The 18,259-nt window shown below is 32.1% G+C and overlaps 3 protein-coding genes and 1 non-coding gene across 5 annotated transcripts; 1 reads left to right on the top strand and 3 right to left on the bottom strand.

The window, feature by feature from the left end:
* Nucleotides 1-2,330: 2,330 nt before the first annotated feature.
* On the bottom strand, nucleotides 2,331-2,483 carry MIR396A (microRNA MIR396a). The gene has a single exon (NR_129313.1). It is a non-coding gene; the product is annotated as a microRNA MIR396a (primary transcript).
* Nucleotides 2,484-2,932: 449 nt separating this feature from the next.
* Nucleotides 2,933-3,667, bottom strand: LOC102628646 (14 kDa proline-rich protein DC2.15). Its single transcript, XM_006483326.4, has one exon. The coding sequence runs from the start codon at nucleotides 3,543-3,545 to the stop codon at nucleotides 3,156-3,158; it is 390 nt and encodes a 129-aa protein (XP_006483389.1). The 5' UTR covers nucleotides 3,546-3,667; the 3' UTR covers nucleotides 2,933-3,155.
* Nucleotides 3,668-5,668: 2,001 nt separating this feature from the next.
* On the top strand, nucleotides 5,669-7,971 carry LOC102628925 (vesicle-associated membrane protein 711). The gene is made up of 4 exons (XM_006483327.4): nucleotides 5,669-6,203; nucleotides 6,762-6,952; nucleotides 7,267-7,430; nucleotides 7,649-7,971. Exons 1-4 carry the CDS (start codon nucleotides 5,987-5,989, stop codon nucleotides 7,737-7,739), a joined length of 663 nt encoding a protein of 220 aa, XP_006483390.1. The 5' UTR covers nucleotides 5,669-5,986; the 3' UTR covers nucleotides 7,740-7,971.
* A 773-nt stretch (nucleotides 7,972-8,744) lies between these two features.
* Nucleotides 8,745-12,094, bottom strand: LOC102629194 (protein FAR1-RELATED SEQUENCE 6-like). Of its 2 annotated transcripts, XM_006483329.4 has the most exons (4): nucleotides 11,918-12,094; nucleotides 11,592-11,705; nucleotides 11,016-11,045; nucleotides 8,745-10,886 (listed from the first exon to the last, which is right to left on the bottom strand). In XM_006483329.4, exons 3-4 carry the CDS (start codon nucleotides 11,040-11,042, stop codon nucleotides 8,889-8,891), a joined length of 2,025 nt encoding a protein of 674 aa, XP_006483392.1. In that variant the 5' UTR covers nucleotides 11,043-11,045; nucleotides 11,592-11,705; nucleotides 11,918-12,094; the 3' UTR covers nucleotides 8,745-8,888. The 2 variants fall into 2 exon arrangements, with proteins under 2 accessions (XP_006483392.1, XP_006483393.1); XM_006483330.4 differs by lacking the exon at nucleotides 11,016-11,045 and having other exon boundaries at nucleotides 11,918-12,093.
* Nucleotides 12,095-18,259: the final 6,165 nt, after the last annotated feature.

Genomic DNA, 18,259 nt, shown 5'->3' with positions numbered 1-18,259 from the left:
TCCCCGTCCCCTCCCCGAATAAAAAATTGGGTATAAAATTATCCCCATACCCTCCCCGAATGGGGAAAATCCCCGAGGGTACCCGTCCCCGTGGGGATTTTTGCCATCCCTACTTTGTATCCAGTGAGTTAAACAATTAGGTTGCATTTCCATTTCAAAGTAGAACATTGTTCAAATTTCAACTATACATATATATATATAAACACACGAAAGCACAAGTAGCTAGTTTGGTAATTCCAGTAAAGGATGCATGATTGACTCAAAAGCCAAAATCAAACTGCATATGTTATTCCGAGTTGGCTAATTTGGCTAGCTGATAAATTAACGTGAGCCTCTACTGTTGATAATTGAGGCAACAATATCATGAAGTAAGGTTATATATACAGAGAGAGAGAGAGAGAGAGAGGAGTCTTTCTCCTTTAATAAGGACATCCTTACTTTATTTTATTTTTATTCTTTTTTGGTCTGTTAATGTATTGAAATTTATATTTTTCTATATATTATTAAAGAGAGGATGTCTTTCTCTAGTGTGGACACCTTCATTTTTTTCATGCAGATACAATTTAAACTACGGAATATAGGGTTATATTTTAATGCTATTAAACCATATGATTTTATAGTGTATTATAACAGTGTGTCCGCATTTAAAAAAAAAATAAGGATACCTACACCTGAAAAAAGTGTGTGTGTTATTGTCATATGTCCACCTACTTATCTTGTCGTCCCACTAGCCAACATCAACCAAGACATAATTTTCCTTTTCTCCAGCTTGCTTTTATTTTTCAAAAAATAAATATAACGGCAGTTCAAGAAATTATCTTTTATTATATGACAAGAAATATTGCTCCGAAAACTAAAAACTAGAGGGAGGCGAGAACAGCAATTTCGCTTATCTTCACCATGGCCACTGTAATTCAATCTCTCTTCCTCCACTAGTAAAGTTGGCCAAAACATGTAATCTATAGTTTGCTTTATTTGGTCTCTAAAGAGGAGCCATCTTATAGTTTTAACGAGACAAAACCTTGTTGTCTCCCAAATTTGTGCCGAAAGAACTTCGATCCTTATTTTACCGCTCACTTGTCTCTCCCATCCCAGATTGGTGTTTTCTTTTTGATACCTTACAAATCTATTGTTATTTGCAATTAGAAATTTAACCATACCAGCACTGTTATATACGATGCAAATTGATATTTGAGCAGGGTCTATTTTTAATTTTTCTAAGAATTTTTTTTTCCTTTAATCCACGTTCAAGAGTTGAAGACTTGAACCGTGTCTCACCCCAAATTAATTATATGAGAAATGTATTTAATGCTTAATTTTAGAGTAACGACAGACATATCAAATTGTGTATCAGTCCCAAATCTCATCTTAAATGATGTGATAAGTGATGCGTTATTCATGAGATAGTATAACAAAAATTCACTATTAAATCTTACGAATTTTATAATTTATCTTGTGAATGACACCTACAATAATCCACATAATTTGAGATGAGATTTTGATGTTTGCTACTACTCACACTGTTGGTTATTATGTTTAGATGCGTTTTAAATTAAAAAGAAATGAGATTAATACTTTCCATGCGAATAACTTGATTGGTTAAGGTGATGATAAACTTATGAGCATTATGTTCCCGGATCAGGATCTTCCCTATCTTATTCTTATCTGCTCATAAATAAAATTCATTCATTTGAATGGTGGTTAATAAATAAAAAAATAAAAGTTGCTAAATTCTGATTAAGTACTAATACTAAAAGATAAGTGGTAGAAAATCTTTGAAAACTCCAAATAGCTCAAATCAAGAGATGATACTAATCTGATATTTCCAAACTAAAAATAGACACAATTGAATAAAAAGCAAATGCAATTTCCACATTTTTGAAACATTAGTATAGTGTTAATTATACAAGCATCATTTTAAGAATCAGCTAAATTTCTTTCCTTTCCGAATTAACTTAGGCTCTCTGCTAATAATTTTTCTTTGCACGAGCCAAACAAAAAAAAAAATATTTGTTTGATTTGCTGGCTGTAAGAAGATAAAAGATAAAAACAACAGGATTGTGTTAGCATTCCTGGATCGACGCATATGATCGATCTCTGCTACAAGCAAAACCAAATTAACGGATCAAAGATACGAGATTAATGAATCAGAAAATTGTTTCAATCTAAAACGATACAAAATATCAATATGTAACAAATGACAAATCCCTCTTGAAAAGAAGCCATAAAAATCTTGAAGCCTCGCTTAAATTATAAATTAAATTAAAAAGAATAAGCAGCAAATGAGAGGAAGAAGAAATTATCTGTGAATTATAAGCTAGCTTCTCGTCGATCTCTATCAAAAGAGAGATTGATGACCAAATCCTCTTAGTAGTTTTCCACAGCTTTCTTGAATTGTGTTGGGAATTAATCATGCACCGGTATCGATCGGAAAATTCAAGACAGTTCAAGAAAGCTGTGGAAGATCACAAAGAGGACCTTCGATTCAAACCCATACGTGCAGAGTTCATTATCCCAAAAACCCTAATTGCATTCTTTTGATCTTTGTCTACGTTTTGGATAGACACTATAGACAAACACAACAAAAGGGAAAGAAATTAGATATGTTGATGATGAAATGAAGTTGCATTATTTATGCGAAAAGTCCACAAACCCACTAGTAAATTGTGATGTCCAATAAAAAGAATTGTACGTCCTCCACCACGTAATTGTCAGGATAAGTGGAGAATTGTCCCATTAGCTAATAACTTTTTAGTTTTTACCTTACATTGTAAATATTCTCTTTTGATCGATAGAGTCTTGTATCTGTACAACCATCTTGTAATTTTATGAAATGATTGTACTCACGCATGGGAGTGTAATTAAGTGATATATACGGGCATGCAATTAACGTATTCAGAGTAACATATGGAGTCATATCAAATCCATCTGATTGCGAAATAAAGAAGAATGATTTTAATTATTAATTAAGTCACAACATTAATGCGTACACACATCACAACTAGCATAGGCAAACAGTCTTGCCTAGTTATTAGCAAATTAAAACAATGAACGTACACGGTACTAGAAATAGACCCAACAAAAAAAAAAAAAAAAAAAAATCTCTTCCTAGTTAATTGGAGCATTAATTTACTAGAAATATGCATTTCAGCTTCTTATGCACATTTGAAGCCTGCGGGAATTGGCCTGTTGCAAAGACTAAGGATGAGCCCAATATTAGTTGGCCAGTTCAATTCAATCGCAAGAACATTGGCTTTTATAGCAAGGCAAAGACACAGCGCAGCTTCGACTTCACCCAAGCCGCCAAGTATAGCACAGCACTGGCTGTAAGGTGGGCTTCCTACAGCAACATTAGTTCCAAGAACTCCTGCACAAGCTCCAAGCTTCAACGTGTTCGTGGGGCAATATGCCGTAGCCGGCGGAGGCGTAGCGGCCGGCGGCCTGTGTGGTGAAGGGTTGCACGAGCCACAAGCACTGGACATTGTTGTGGATAAAAGAACAGAGAGCACAAAAATGGCAGCAGCAAGCTTGTTGTTGGAAGCCATTGCCTACGTGTCGTACGTGTTGTGTTGTGTGGCTTGCTCCTGTGAAGGGTGCCCCTATTTAGAGGAGAATTCTGAGGTGGATGTTGGGAGTTTGATTGAGTGGAAGAGAGTGAAGAATTGCGATAATGTACTTGCTTGGATTTTTTGTTTGCTTCTTATTAGAGCTTTGTCGGCTGCTCTCTTTTCTTTGCTGTTAAGAAATTTCTACAAATAAGCGTTCATGCATGTGCGCATGCAAGCTGAAGTGCGATCCAGGTGGATTTACATCCACAGAACATTTATGGGTACAGTAATTCAGTAATTCATTCCTGTAAAGTGATTAATATTTATTAATTCTATTGAATCTTGTTTTAAATGCTAATGTTTTAAATGCTAATTCAGTAATTCTTTCCTTACCTGATCATGTCCTAAGTAAATAACTCAATCACTAATTGATTGTTAATAAATAAAAAAATAAAATAAGTTAAATCTTATATATACATTACTACTAAAAGACATGTGACAAAAGATCCTTAAAAGCTCAGTAGTGCTCAGATCAGGAGAGAATCTTGTTCCCAGAGATAATGTCGTGTGTTCAAACTCCCATGTACTCGCTTGTATTAATTAATTCTGATTACGGATCATTTTGGCTTTGAAAAGTCCAACAGGAGATTTTATTTACCCCTTAATTACCATTTTGGATTTTGAAACGAGCTTTTGGGTGAGTTTGTCAAGTTAATCATTTTTATCTAAACGTTACACAAAAATGTCTAAATTAGTACGAAGACGATGATACCAGAAATATTATTTGGTCAGCAAAATTTTTATTCATTTTAGTATAACTTACCAGAGTTTACAAATGGATTCTTCCAACTTTTAGAATTGGGACAGCTATGTGAAACCTTGTATGGGGACTCCTTTGTCTTGTATCATGTCCATTTTTCATTCACAGGTTAATTGTATGAACAATTGAAAGCGATTTTCAAAATCACATGCCATGGCTTTTGATCACAATTTTTTTTTTAAAAGCTAGAGGATTCTCAGCAGAGTGAAGGCGCTGTGGTAAAAAAATATCTCATTCCAGATATACTCTGTTTAGTTTTAAATATCATGGTGCTCTTACTGCCAATAACATCACCATTTTCAACATTGATTGGTCAATTTGATGAAAGAGAAACCAAGCTGCAAGTCCATGCTTCGGATGTATTCTTTAATGGTCCCAAACGGTGGGGGCTTGTTAATGTTGATGAAGGAAAATACATTCGGTGACCAAAGAGTGCTAGTTCTATAATTTCGGATCAGGATATGTTTCAAGATGCACTCACCCATGATGAGATTGATAAATTAACATAAAAATTGCCATGTGAGAAAATGTGGACATGAGATTTTTTATTGTCTACATTAACTAATATTTTATAAAATACATATGTTATTTAACTTTTTTTAAAATTGTACGGTCTAAAAACGTATCTAGATTAAAAAAATGTGAGTGTATGCACTTAAGATACATAAATACATACATACATACATACATACGTGCATGTAAATGTATATACATATTTGGTGAAGTTGCCTTGTGTCCAGATAATTGATTAGAAGTATAAACATTTAAAAAGAAAAAAGAAAAACAACTTTATCAGTAATATAAACTGGAAATGGTACCAGAGAAGTTATGACAACTAAAACGACATGTTACTTTTAAAAAGTAATGGATAGAAAGATGGAATAGAGAATTGAGCAACTCGCTCTGGTGTCACACAACTCACAAATCAGAGAGCTCTAGCGTCGCATATGAAATAATTGGGCCAGGGTCATTGAAGTTGGGCTTGGCCCACTATAAAACAACTCTAAAATATTTCAACTCTGAGAGAGAGAGAGAGAGAGAGATTCAGTTTTCAAAATTTGCGTCGAGAGACATGGGCTGACACTAGTCGTACCAATTACCTTTTTTAACGGAAATCACTCGTTACCATTATTATTATGTTTGAAGTTTGAAATGATCAAACACATGGCACGTCCTGAGTTGAGATAATATTATTTGCCTCCTAACAAAAATAAACAGTAATAATAATTATCGAAACAAGGAGAAGAAAACCAATAATAATTAATAAAACTCGAGAAGAAAAAACAAACAAACCAAAAAACAAAAACGTAGACACGTAGCTACGTGCGGTGCGTCTCTCTTACACAGTTCAAATCCGCTTCGAAACACGCACAGACACAAATAAACAGGAAACAGCCCCTCTTTACTGGTCTGAATAATTTATAACCGGCCTTTCCGCCAAAAAAACGGAGTCATTTTTCATTTATTTACAATATCAGCCAAGCCTCTGATCGCCGAAACAACTAAAAGGAAAGAGAATTAACGCGGATCTAGGTCAATTAATTGTTAATCAACTCGAGGAAGTGTTGTAGCTAATTGATCGGCGATTAAGCAATTAATCGCATAGAGAGAAAGAGAGATGGCGATACTTTTCTCTTTAGTGGCTCGAGGATCGGTGGTGCTGGCGGAGTGCAGCGCCACGGCCACCAACGCCAGCGCCATCGCCAGACAAATACTGGATAAGATTCCGGGGAATAATGACAGCCACGTGTCGTATTCTCAAGATCGTTATATCTTCCACGTCAAGCGCACCGATGGCCTCACCGTTCTCTGCATGGCGGATGATACCGCCGGAAGTATGCCCCTATTCTTCGATCTCCTTTTTTGTTTTTCTTTTTTTTTTTTTAATTTGATTGACACTTCTTCATTTTTTTTTCCTTTTTTGAGATTGTTCGTTGATTGCTTTGCTTAATTTTGGTGATTTGATTTTCGTTTTGAAGGTTTAGTTTTTAATATGAGAGTCAGCTGTCCGTCTGTTATTACACTAATTAAATGCAATCAGCTTTGAAGATCTTAGCTGTGTGAATGCGTGGACATAAAAATCTTTTCTAAGTCCTGTGAATTTAATATTGTAATTTAAAAAGTGAACGGCATTTTTTTAACTTCTCTCTGTAGATAAGTTGGAGGAAGAAGTGTTGTAGATATTTTTGAATGGCGTTAAGGTTATGTTTGGTTTGCAACATTAGCTGCCCAGTGAAAAAGTGTGCGTTTAGCTGATGTGCTTTCAGAGTTGCAAAATATTCCCTTAGTCAAGTTGTCTACGAATGTTCTCGGAATTTATGGCATTAAAAGAATTCTTTATCCTACTGCTGCTTCATTTTAGCATTTCGTCTGTTTTTGTGTGTTATGTCCAGGGCGAATTCCTTTTGCATTTCTGGAAGACATTCATCAGAGATTTGTGAAGACTTACGGCCGTGCAGTTCTTTCAGCCCAAGCTTATGGCATGAATGATGAATTTTCAAGGGTCTTGAGCCAGCAAATGGAGTATTATTCAGATGACCCAAATGCTGATAGGATAAATAGAATTAAAGGTGAAATGAGCCAGGTAGGTTTTACTGCTTTATCTTTACTTGTAAAGCCCGTTCTGACATTCCATGGCTGCTAGCCGCCTTTGTGGTTAATTGAAACTTTGTGATCAATTGACAGAAATTCTTTGCTTGATGTTGAATTTTAATTTACCTATGCCCTTCTCATATATGGAAGATAAATTACCCATGCACATATAAACAGCTTGTAGAGCGTAAAATTTATTTTGCCTTCAAAGTTGTTTAACAAATTTAGAACTGTTGTTGTTCCGCTCGAATCTTTTATTTTTGCTTGTGCTCATGATTCATACATGTCAATAATGTCCTTTGATAGGTAAGAAATGTCATGATAGAGAACATTGACAAAGTTTTAGAAAGAGGTGACCGCTTGGAACTGTTGGTTGATAAAACTGCTAATATGCAAGGAAACACGTTCCGCTTCAGAAAGCAGGCTAGGCGTTTCAGAAGCACAGTATGGTGGAGAAACGTCAAGCTCACGTATGTTCTCTTAGCTGATACTTGTTTATATTTATGACTATTTGCATTTGGAAGCATTTAAGCATACTAGGCATGCATGGGGATGTTTCCTTGAGCTGTCCTGTGGAACATATGATACATATCCATGTCCATATAAAATTAGATCACTTAATTGAGACTGAAAGAGAGATAAGAAGATCATTGAGACTGGTGCCTACTAACTTACTTTCCTTTTGCAGGGTTGCGCTGATTATCCTCATCCTCGTGATTGTTTATGTTGTCCTGGCTTTTGTTTGCCATGGACTTACTCTACCTACCTGCCTGCAGTGAGGGCTAAAGTGGAGTGGGATCTAAATTGTGTTCTTTTTCTTAGTTTGTTTCCCCCTTCTATATGGGTATGTGGGATTTTGCAGTCTCAGCTTTCTCCGCTGCTGCAATGAGAATTGAGAAGCAATCTTTGTGTGCATGCTTGTGTTAATGTCTCGCATGGAGATACAAACTAGTTCATATTGTATGACTTGGTGAGTTTAAATTCATGAAAGACTAATTTTTTGGTGTAAAATCTTAAACCCCGATGTCTCCATTAATATTTCCCCAAGGCTAATTGTGGTCTTCTTATTATATATCATCACGTCTTATGATGATGGAAAGCTATTCAAAAGGCTGAATAAAGAATCAGAATTGATCCCCATTCGCTTTCGATAATTTGGCTGTAATTTAATTTGAGATAATCAAGTATGGGAAGAGATTACGATGATCAACTAGGGAAAGTAGTATGGAACCTTGAGATCAAGATGATAATCACATGCCGAACGTGGACTTAGAAAAAATTTATCATGATGAATAACAAAGCTTAATGAGAGAAACTTAATGATGAAATGGAAAAGCCTTCAAAATTTGATGTGCAAAATTTATATTAAGGTGATTGCTTTATCAGTCGTGCATATTTCCCAATCGGTTATGTTTAGTGTTTACATCAGCAATTTGCAGACGCTTGCAATTTCCAACGGCATAGTTGCTGCTAAATCTGCATGCTTAATAAGTGCCCACAAAAATTCCCACAGGTCCCAATTTTATCGAATTTGAATACGAGGAGATTTATTCACTGGATACAAAGATTGAACAAATTATCTTTTTATTCTTCAGCATCTCATTACCTATTATAAGCAGTTTAATGTCGCACCATAATCCCAGAAATTCTTGTTCCAGTAAGGCACCATAATGATTGAATTTGCAAACTTCACAATGAATTTGTAAACTTCACAATCTGATCTATATTAACCTAACAAGCCATATCACTTTAGCTATTTTCCTGAGAAGTTGGAACACAGGTCATAGACTTATTCAGAGGCTTCTTCTATGTATATTCTCTTTATCCAGCGTCTATAAAAGAGAGGATATGTACATCAAATCTACAAAGGAAGAAAGCATGTGACTTTAACTTGCCTGTTAAAACATTGGAACATCTTTAAATCTTTCTTAAACTATGTTCTCCTCTACAAGATTTAATCTATTCAACAATTCCTCCAATTCATGCACTGCAACCTCATAATGATCTTGAGATTGGGCCCCTTCTTCCAAAACAGGAATGGCGAGCTTATATAGATGATGGTACCGGGAAAGAGGGTTATACATGTCAACATCATTGAAGTCATGATCAAAAAGACCCCTGGGCTTAAAATCCTTACTCCAGCGTGCGAGAATGTAGTGCGATGGGATTTCTTCAATGCCATTATAATTAAGTACATTTAAAGCATGCCTGCACAAATAACCTTTGTAATTGAACAAACTGCAAATGCATCGGATATCAACCTGACTTGTCTCGTACAGAACCTCGTAGTTCTTTACCTCCTTCTCGTTCCCCTCTACTTCAACTCGTTCTTTTACAATGTACGTTGTTATCGGCCCATTAGCAGTGACCCGTCTTGTATTAAAACAAGAGTACATTCCCTCAACTTCAGATTGAAACCTCCTAAAAATTTCTTTCGTATATACTTTTGAGAGCTGCACCTCGAAACTACATCTTGTTTTCAATTCAAAACATGAATTTCTGGACTCCAGATCAGCCACGGCTTCTTTTGTATGCTTCCTGTGTAGAGCTAGATCGTATTTGTCAACAAATTCCTTAAAAGACGTATGTTTATGTACGTAGCCATCAAAAAATGCATTGAAGCTCTCATTTTCTTGGACAGGGATCATCCCTGCAAAAAATGTGTCTTTCAAGTAAACTGGAACCCATCGTCGCCTATCTTCATGAAGTGTTTGAAGCCATCTATTGTCCCCAAGTCCATGCCGATTTATCATATCAGCCCAGGCAGTTTCAAACTCAACTATCTTCAAAGAATTGTAGACAGCTTTGTTCAATTGCCTTTTGATTGCTTCATATCCCTTCAATCCTCCCAACTTCTCTGGCACTCTTTGCATTATATACCACAAGCCATAGCAATGACGAGCTTTTGGGAAAACCTCGCAGACAGCACTTTGCAAGGGTTTACTCTGGTCAGTGATAATAACTTCAGGAGGCCGGCCTAAAATGCAATTAAGCCACGCCCTGAGGATCCAAACATAATACTCTACTGAATCAAGTCCAAGGAAGGCACAGCCTAACAATACCTGTTGTCCATGGTGGTTCACACCAATGAATGAAATCAGTGGGATGTCATATTTGTTAGTAAGGCATGTTGTGTCAATTGCAACAGTGTCATTAAAAAGGCCGCATGCAGCCCTAGACCTGGCATCAGCCCAAAACACATTTCTCAAGCAGCTATCATCATCAATGTCCATCAAGTAAAAGAAGTTGGGATTTGTCAACTTCATTCGACAAAAATAGTTATATACTGCTTGCGTATCTCCTTCTTTAAGTTCCAAATGTTTAGAGTGATCAACAGGAATCAAAACCTCTCTTTCATCAACATTTGTGAATCCATTACACACAGCAGTCTGATACAACCTAATGGTATGCACTTCAGTGACAGGCTCTGGTGGCGGTTGTGCTCTTCTTGCTGCAAGAATCATTTTTTTATGGGACTTATAAAACCGTTTGATTTGCGGACTCACAGCATGGTTGTGTTCAAGCTCAACTTCAACTATTCTCCACCTTTTAGAGTCCATGAGTCTAATGACTATCATGGCAGGACAACCAGTTCTGGTCTCGGGTCTTGGATTGTTTGCTTCACTCTTTTTCTTGAAACCTGCACTGCTGCAGCTAAGTTTTGCTCTGTACCGCTCTTTTCTTTTTGATCTAAACCAGGAATTGCTTACTCTGATGCCAAAACCTCGTTCCTTTCCATACGCATTATAAAAATCGTAAGCTTCATCAAAAGAATCAAATTCCAAACCCACAGTAGGTTGAGGGGGATCCCTCTTTAAATGAGTTTCACCAGCTCCATGACCACGTTCCTCTTGACAGTCTCCATCACCCTCATATTCATCGCCTTCATCAAACACTGGCTCACTATTGAGACAAACTTCTTCCATCTGAAACACAGAATGGAAAAAAAAAAAATCAAATTGCAAGATATAAGTAGATAATTTCTCTGTAAACACTTACTATTATGCCAAAAATTAAGACGAATTAAGGTTGACAAGACAAAGACAAATTCTTACATTTTCATTGTAGATAACAGAATACATCAGCTGCAAAAACCAAAAACAAGTTCATTGACTAAAAATATAATTTTTTTTTCAAATCAGACTGCACATGCTCTAAAGCTCTGACATGAAATTGTAGCACGTGTATAGCACTGAGTGTGTGAGCAACAATTTTGCTAACAACTTGATGACACTTAACAAAAATCTGAAAGTTGGCAACTTAATCTAACAAAACTAAACACATCCAAATCAGTAAATTCTGCAAGCACGTCCAGTGACCGTACATTATCGTTGATCATATTCCACGTGCTTTTTGCTTCATATTTTGGTGCCATATGCAATTATTGCATGAGAAAGTTGTAGCACTCTTTGATGGTTATTGTTCAACTAGGATTCGCTATTCCCCAATCATTATCTCAATTCACCGGCTTACGACTTCAGTTTCAAATATAAGACAACATTACCCACGGCAACAAATGTCATGATACAATTAAGCTTATAAAATGTCTTTTCATGTTTCCAGCATTGCACTCAATAAAACTAACAATTCAGCGACTAATCAAGCGTCATAAATGTAATTAACAACGGTACCTTCACATCAAACTCGATCACCACCGTTGATCATATTGAACAAATTCACATAGCTAGCTTCCTCATCAGGTTAAACACTTGGCAAGTCATTTCAACCACACTAACGCTAAAAACCTACTCCAGAAAGCAAAGCCAAAATCATTAATGCATTCATGTAGTTCATCACCGTAAAATAAGAAACAAAATTCAAAACTCATTTCCAAAGTTATTGCTAATAATTGAATTTAATTTAGAGGCTTTTAATAATGGAAACCCTAAGATGAAATTAAATTAGCAAATTTTGAAATTTGACAGTAATGAAAGTTAAAATTTTTCAAGGATCTTACAGCGATTTACTGAGCCGAGGGTAGGAATCGGAGGTGAGATAAAAATTGAGAGGAAGTGAGTCTGAGTCTCAGTCTGAGACTGAGTCAGTTCTCCGAGTCGTCTTTGGAGGAGGAAAGTGCGAGTCACACCGGGGATTACGATTTACGAATGTTTTTTCAGAGTTTTCGACTTGACGTATTGACACGTGTGGTTTGTGTGAGTAACATGAGAGTCCTGTGCTTTCTATTGGTGTGTTATTACATGCAATTATTAAAAAAATGAGGTTGTTATATTATATAATCATGTAATATACATAATTATACAGCAGTCATTTGATTTTCATCTAATAGTTGTGAAAATAATATGATTTTTTTTATCTTATATTTTCACAACCGTTGGATGAAATCCAACGACTGCTATATAATCATGTAACATAACAAAAACTTAAAAAAATGATTGTTTTACTACTTCAATAATTATATAAAATATTAAATGATTATAAGAATTATTGTTTATTAGTTTATTATTATAACTTTATAAAAATTTTATTTATTATTTTTTAGTTAAAACTATTAACTGACCAGTTGATTGACTAATAAAATATTTATTTATTTTTATAATAAAATATATAAATAGAGGTATTAAATAATAGTAAAAAAATTATATTACACCCTTAAATTGTTAAATAATCATTTAAAGGATAGAATTATAAGCGACCTGAATTTATTATATATTGAGATTTTTTGGACCCACTAATTTTCTCTTCACACCTTTTTTTTAATTAAGAATTTTATTATTCAAATAATTTTTTAAAATTATTTAATTAACCATTTCTTCTCCTTTTTCTTCTCAACTTAACAAATTCCATCAATTTTCATTCATATATTTTCTTTTAACTACAAATAATTGATATAACAAACAAAGAAATAAAACTCACTATTTAAAAAAGAACATCAAAAAAATTTTTAGTCATGAAAGTTAATGAATATCAAGAAATTATTTTTTATCAAACAAAAAAGCTAATATGAAGAAAAAAAATTATAACATATAGAAAGCAGGAAATATAATTTAGATTTGTTAAGAAAGGCAAAAAAAAAAAATTGAATTCAAAAGAGAGTGAATTTGAGCATTAAGTTTGCAGAAAACGAGAGTAGAGAGGAAATATACAATCTTAAGATGATAAAGTAGAAGATTAGTGAAAGATAATTTTAAGATTTTTAAAAAATTTTAATAATTTATTTATTTTTTAAAACAAGTGTGGAGAAGAATTTGGTGGGTTCAAAGCGCCACCTTTATTATAACTATAAAAACAACACATTACAAGAATACCCCTAGATATTTTTATTTAAAAAACCAAAATTCTATTAAAAAAAAAAACCCTAAAGCTTATCTACAAAATCAACACTTTATAATAGATTGTGTGTTTTTTAACAAAAATATCCAGAGGTACTTTTGTCAATTCACTATTTTTATAATTGTAACAAATTCAGGGTTATTCACAATTTTATGGCTAAAACAATTAATTAACAATTGAAGGGCGTACTAATAATTTTATGTTTATTATTTTACACCTCTGTTTGTCTATTTTATCATAAAGAGTAAAATTAGTATTTTACCAATCAACTAACAATCCTAGCAAAAAAGAAGTAAAATCTTTTGTAAATTTGTAGTATAAACATAATAAGAAACAATACTTCATGTACACATTTAATATTTTATAATTTTTGAAGTAGTTAAATGACGATAATCCTTAAAAAAAAAAGATATTTTATGTTTTAACTGCTAAAGTTTTATGTTTTTTTGAAGTAAGGAGATAATTTGTTGATGTTTTTTTAAAGTTTTCGACTTGACGTGTTGACACATATGGTCTGTGTGAGTAACATGAGAATCTTGTGTTTTCTATTGGTTCATTTGCCTATTATGATGCAATTATTATTTTTAAATTATTTCATTACTTCAATAATTATAAAATATTAAATAATTTCAAGAAATATTATTGTTTTTATTATTGTACTATTATAACTTTGTAAAATCTTTTATTTATTATTTTCTGTTAAAATCGTTAATTAACCAGTTAGTTGACTGATAAAATACTAATTTTATCATTTATAGTAAAATACATAAATAAAAGTATCAAATAATAGACAAAAAATATGTTATGTCCTTAAATTGTTAAATACTAGGTTTAACCATAAATTTATGAATAATTCTAAATTTATTATAACTATAAAAACTAACAAATTACAAAGGTACCCCAAGATATTTTTGTTAAAAAAGTGCACATTCTATTAAAAAAAATCTAAAGCTTATCCATCAAATCAGTACTTTCATATTTTTGAGAATAAATTGTGCATTTTTTAACAAAAATATCCCGAAGTATTTTTGGTAATTCACTATTTTTATAGTTATAATAAATTCAAGTTTATTCATAAATTTATAGTTAAGATTATTAATTAATATTTGAAGGGCATAACAATAGTTTTCTGTCTATTATTTAACATTTTTATTTATATATTTGACCAGAAAGAGTGAATTTAATATTATACTAGCCAATTAACCCATAAACTAACTGTCCTAATAGAAAAATAGTAAATGAAAATTTTTGAAAATTTATAGTAGTAAAATGATAGAAATAAGACTTCTTCTAAACATTTGATATTTTATAATTCTTGAAGTGGTTAAATGATAATAACCTTTAAAAAATTAAAAAGAAAGATTTTCTGTTTTAGCTTCTAAAGTTTTATATTTATTGAAATAAGGACATAATTTGTTTACCTGTAGTTAATAGGTCCATAAGGGTGTGAAAGTTTAACAATGGTTTGACTGCAGCACTAATAATTTATTTGAACCAAAACCAACTATAATAATAATATTATGATTGTGTTGGGTCATCTTACATTCTTAATTAATTTGAATTTAATTTACATGAAAAATATTTTCTATTATCATATGGAACGTACGGGATCAAGTTGGATTAGATTTGTTTTTTTTTTATGTGTGCAGCTGGATTAAAATTTGAGGATTGGTTTGAAGAAATTGTAATATTAAAAATTTTAAAAAAATCTAGACATGGTAAAAATAACTTGATGGATTTTAAAAAAAAGTATCATTATTTGAATAAATATAAAAAATAGGGACCTAAATGATAATATCCCCATACAGAATCAAATTACAAAATGATATTCCCCCCCCCCCCCCCAACGAAGTTTATAAACCCATCTCACTTAAAAAAAAATTGTAAAAGATTCATATAAATTTTAACAATTTCAAAATAAAAAAGAAAATTGAACCATTGACCAATTAAATCTTCATTCATTTTTTAAACTTATAGCACAAAAGCACACTATCTAAATAATTAAGTTATTTTATATTATAAAGTAAATTATTTTATGTTATAAACGTAAAATAATCAAATTACATTATGTTAAAACTACATCAATAGTCAATAATGGTCAAAAGAGTTATGGAAACAAAAGTGTATAATTGATTAATTGTTTGAAACTTTTTATTTACCTCAAATTTTTAAAAAATAATGTGAGTTTTTTAAAATATTCTTTTCCAAATTGGATGGATATACATGAATTGTGGAGTAAAAATGTCCTCACCCATAACAAAATAGCTTATAGTTATGAATTATTATAAAAATTAGAAAGGAGAACCAAAATGTGTTGTGGACAAGTGTTTTAACTTTTAATGGAAATTTGTGTTCTACTATAATTTTGTGTACTAAAATATCTATATAAATTTATTAATATAAAATGACATGACATGATTGATAATTATCATGTTATCGATAATTTTTTCTCTTATTATTAATTTTGAGCTCATTACGTGAAGATATGTTAGGAGAATGAAATGAATGATAAGCTCAAATTTATACAATAATTTGTAATTTTATCTTACTTTCTCTCACAATATGAGTTACGGAAAGAAAAGTGTGTATAATGTTAAATCTGGATCTTTAACCATTCAATAATACTCTTGCTACAAATTTTCTTCAAACAAAAATAATGGACTAATACGTTGGTCCCAAATCTTGACATTTGGCTTAAATGGATAAAAGTAATAATATGTCACATTCGGAAGAAGAAACAAATAAATGAATGATGGGATAAAACTAGCAACTAATTGATTTCACCACTTCATATAGAAACTTTGTGAAGATAAACCATCAAAGGACAACAAATCTTTCCAATTATATTTATTCATAAGTAATTATCATTTTAGGTTTTGTGCTAAGAGATGTAGATCTAGACTTTATCATCATATAGATGATATAAGAGATTTCCACAGATTTTTAATTAGAAATATGATTAGATTGTAATGTAGATAAAAAAGAAAATTAATTTTTTTATAAATGATAATTATATTCTTTGTGCTTGCCTCATTAGTTGATTGAAGTATTATAAGAAACGTTTGATGTTCATTAATTTTTTGAAGTCTGGCTTAATAGCTCTCATTCTCTCTCTCTCCCCCCCTGTGTGTGAAGACATTCCTACTTTATTAAAATAATGATGTCATTAACAGATAAAAGAATACACATTTCAATATATAAACAGACAAAAAAATACAATTATTATTGTATTGAAATTTGTATTTTTTTATATTTTAATGACATTCTCACTTTATATATATAATAGAAAAGTCCGAAAAAATTTGAAAACCGCAGGATTTTAAAAACTTAAAACTTGACGGTTTAAACGTTTTTCTGACGTTCCCGCACTTTAAACTTCCAAACAAACCGATTTATTATTGTCATATGATAAGACAAATATTATATCAGGAGTCCCAATAGATATCTAGTGGAAAATACTGGTGTGATATTATAAAAGTCGAGGAGAGGAAAATAATGAAGAAAAAGGAGGTAATTTTTTTCATGATTTATTAATTTGACATGAACATCAAACACAAATGCATAAGTTTGGGTTGATCAAATTTAATACAATTATAAATAAATGGGACTCGAATTATTTGTTTAATAATCATGTCTGGATTTAAAGTTTGATAAACTGCTTATGACAACTATTTAATTAATTATATTATATTGACTTATTTTTTATTAAAAACAATATTTTTATTCTTTTCATAATTTATTCATTCATCTTTTAGTTAAATTAAAAAAAAAATTGGATAAACATATTACAATTATGCTGTATCGAATTGATTTATATTTGAACGACACAAATAAAATACAGTACGACACACACCAACTTAAAAGGGCCACCTCCCGAGGAGTAATCGGGTCACAGAGACTCCGACACGTGCAAATGTAACCAGGCCCCATGCATTGCGGGCCCAAACGCACGTGCAAGGTATTTCAACAAACCAACGGCGTAAACTGTGTGAGAGAACCTTCAGCCCCCCCAACGCTGAGAGAGAGGCAACTCAGGTCTCAGGGAAAGGCTAATAACATCTGGATCTGTAATATTTAATGAAATTACAAATAATGATATAGCATTTAGGTTTTTCAAGACGATCCCCAAGTGTTAAGTGCTTAAGTGGGCATCCGGATACAGGTCCCGTCAATTTGACATTAGAAATAATAGAAAATTCGTTAGAATTTATTTAAGATGACACAACTATTTACTATATTCAATCGTACAAGTTCTCGGCATGCTAATACGATTTCTATTTAAACAACCAAATCATTTTTTTTTTTATCGGATGGAAAGTAATTTTTTAAAAACAAAATATACTTAGTTATATTTAGACTACAATTAATTGAGTTGCAGTACTATAGATATTTCAAAAATAATGTGATAGTGATCTACTAAAGTGTCAAGTTAATATTTAAGATTTTCACATAATTAAGAATAAATCATATCCATAAATATGATGATATAATATTTTTATACACTTATTTAGCATAAAGATGTTAATTCAGAGCAATGTCATCCCTACAATCGTTATGGATATATTTTGCTAATGGTTACTAAGAATTAAAGGGTAAAATATGACTTTTTTTTAAAAAAAAAATTATACAGACAATAATGCTAAGAATTCTAATTATAAATTCATCATGGGCTTAGTTATATTGGAGTCATTTCACGGTAGAACACTATTAATAACCGTACGATTATACATATAGATATTAAATCTACACTTACTGTTATGATCTGAAGGTCAACATCAATACTTTATGGTGAAGATGCTCCACCATAACCATTCCCATTCATCGTTTTATGTCTCAACTGATGTAACAATTTATCTATAATTGCCAGTCATACTAGTTATTAATATTTATTAATTTTTTTATGAATTATAATTTCATCATTCTAAGATAAAATATTAAAAATTTATTGAGGAAATTACATATAAACTCCTACATTAATTGAAACTCAAATGATGATTGAGATCTCTAT

The sequence above is a fragment of the Citrus sinensis genome, chromosome 1 (assembly GCF_022201045.2).
Source record: "Citrus sinensis cultivar Valencia sweet orange chromosome 1, DVS_A1.0, whole genome shotgun sequence".
Taxonomy (NCBI): domain Eukaryota; kingdom Viridiplantae; phylum Streptophyta; class Magnoliopsida; order Sapindales; family Rutaceae; genus Citrus; species Citrus sinensis.
Note: the sequence above shows the minus strand (reverse complement) of the source record. Positions and strands in the feature narration are given on the sequence as shown.

Excerpts from the sequence above, each read along its gene's own strand:
- LOC102628646 (XM_006483326.4), bottom strand. The coding sequence starts at position 3,545 with ATGGCTTCCAACAACAAGCTTGCTGCTGCCATTTTTGTGCTCTCTGTT.
- LOC102628925 (XM_006483327.4), top strand. The coding sequence starts at position 5,987 with ATGGCGATACTTTTCTCTTTAGTGGCTCGAGGATCGGTGGTGCTGGCG. Across the intron at positions 6,204-6,761 it reads GGCGGATGATACCGCCGGAA|GGCGAATTCCTTTTGCATTT; the intron begins GTATGCCCCTAT and ends TGTTATGTCCAG. Across the intron at positions 7,431-7,648 it reads TGGAGAAACGTCAAGCTCAC|GGTTGCGCTGATTATCCTCA; the intron begins GTATGTTCTCTT and ends TTCCTTTTGCAG.
- LOC102629194 (XM_006483329.4), bottom strand. The coding sequence starts at position 11,042 with ATGTATTCTGTTATCTACAATGAAAAT. Across the intron at positions 10,887-11,015 it reads CTGTTATCTACAATGAAAAT|ATGGAAGAAGTTTGTCTCAA; the intron begins GTAAGAATTTGT and ends TCTGTGTTTCAG.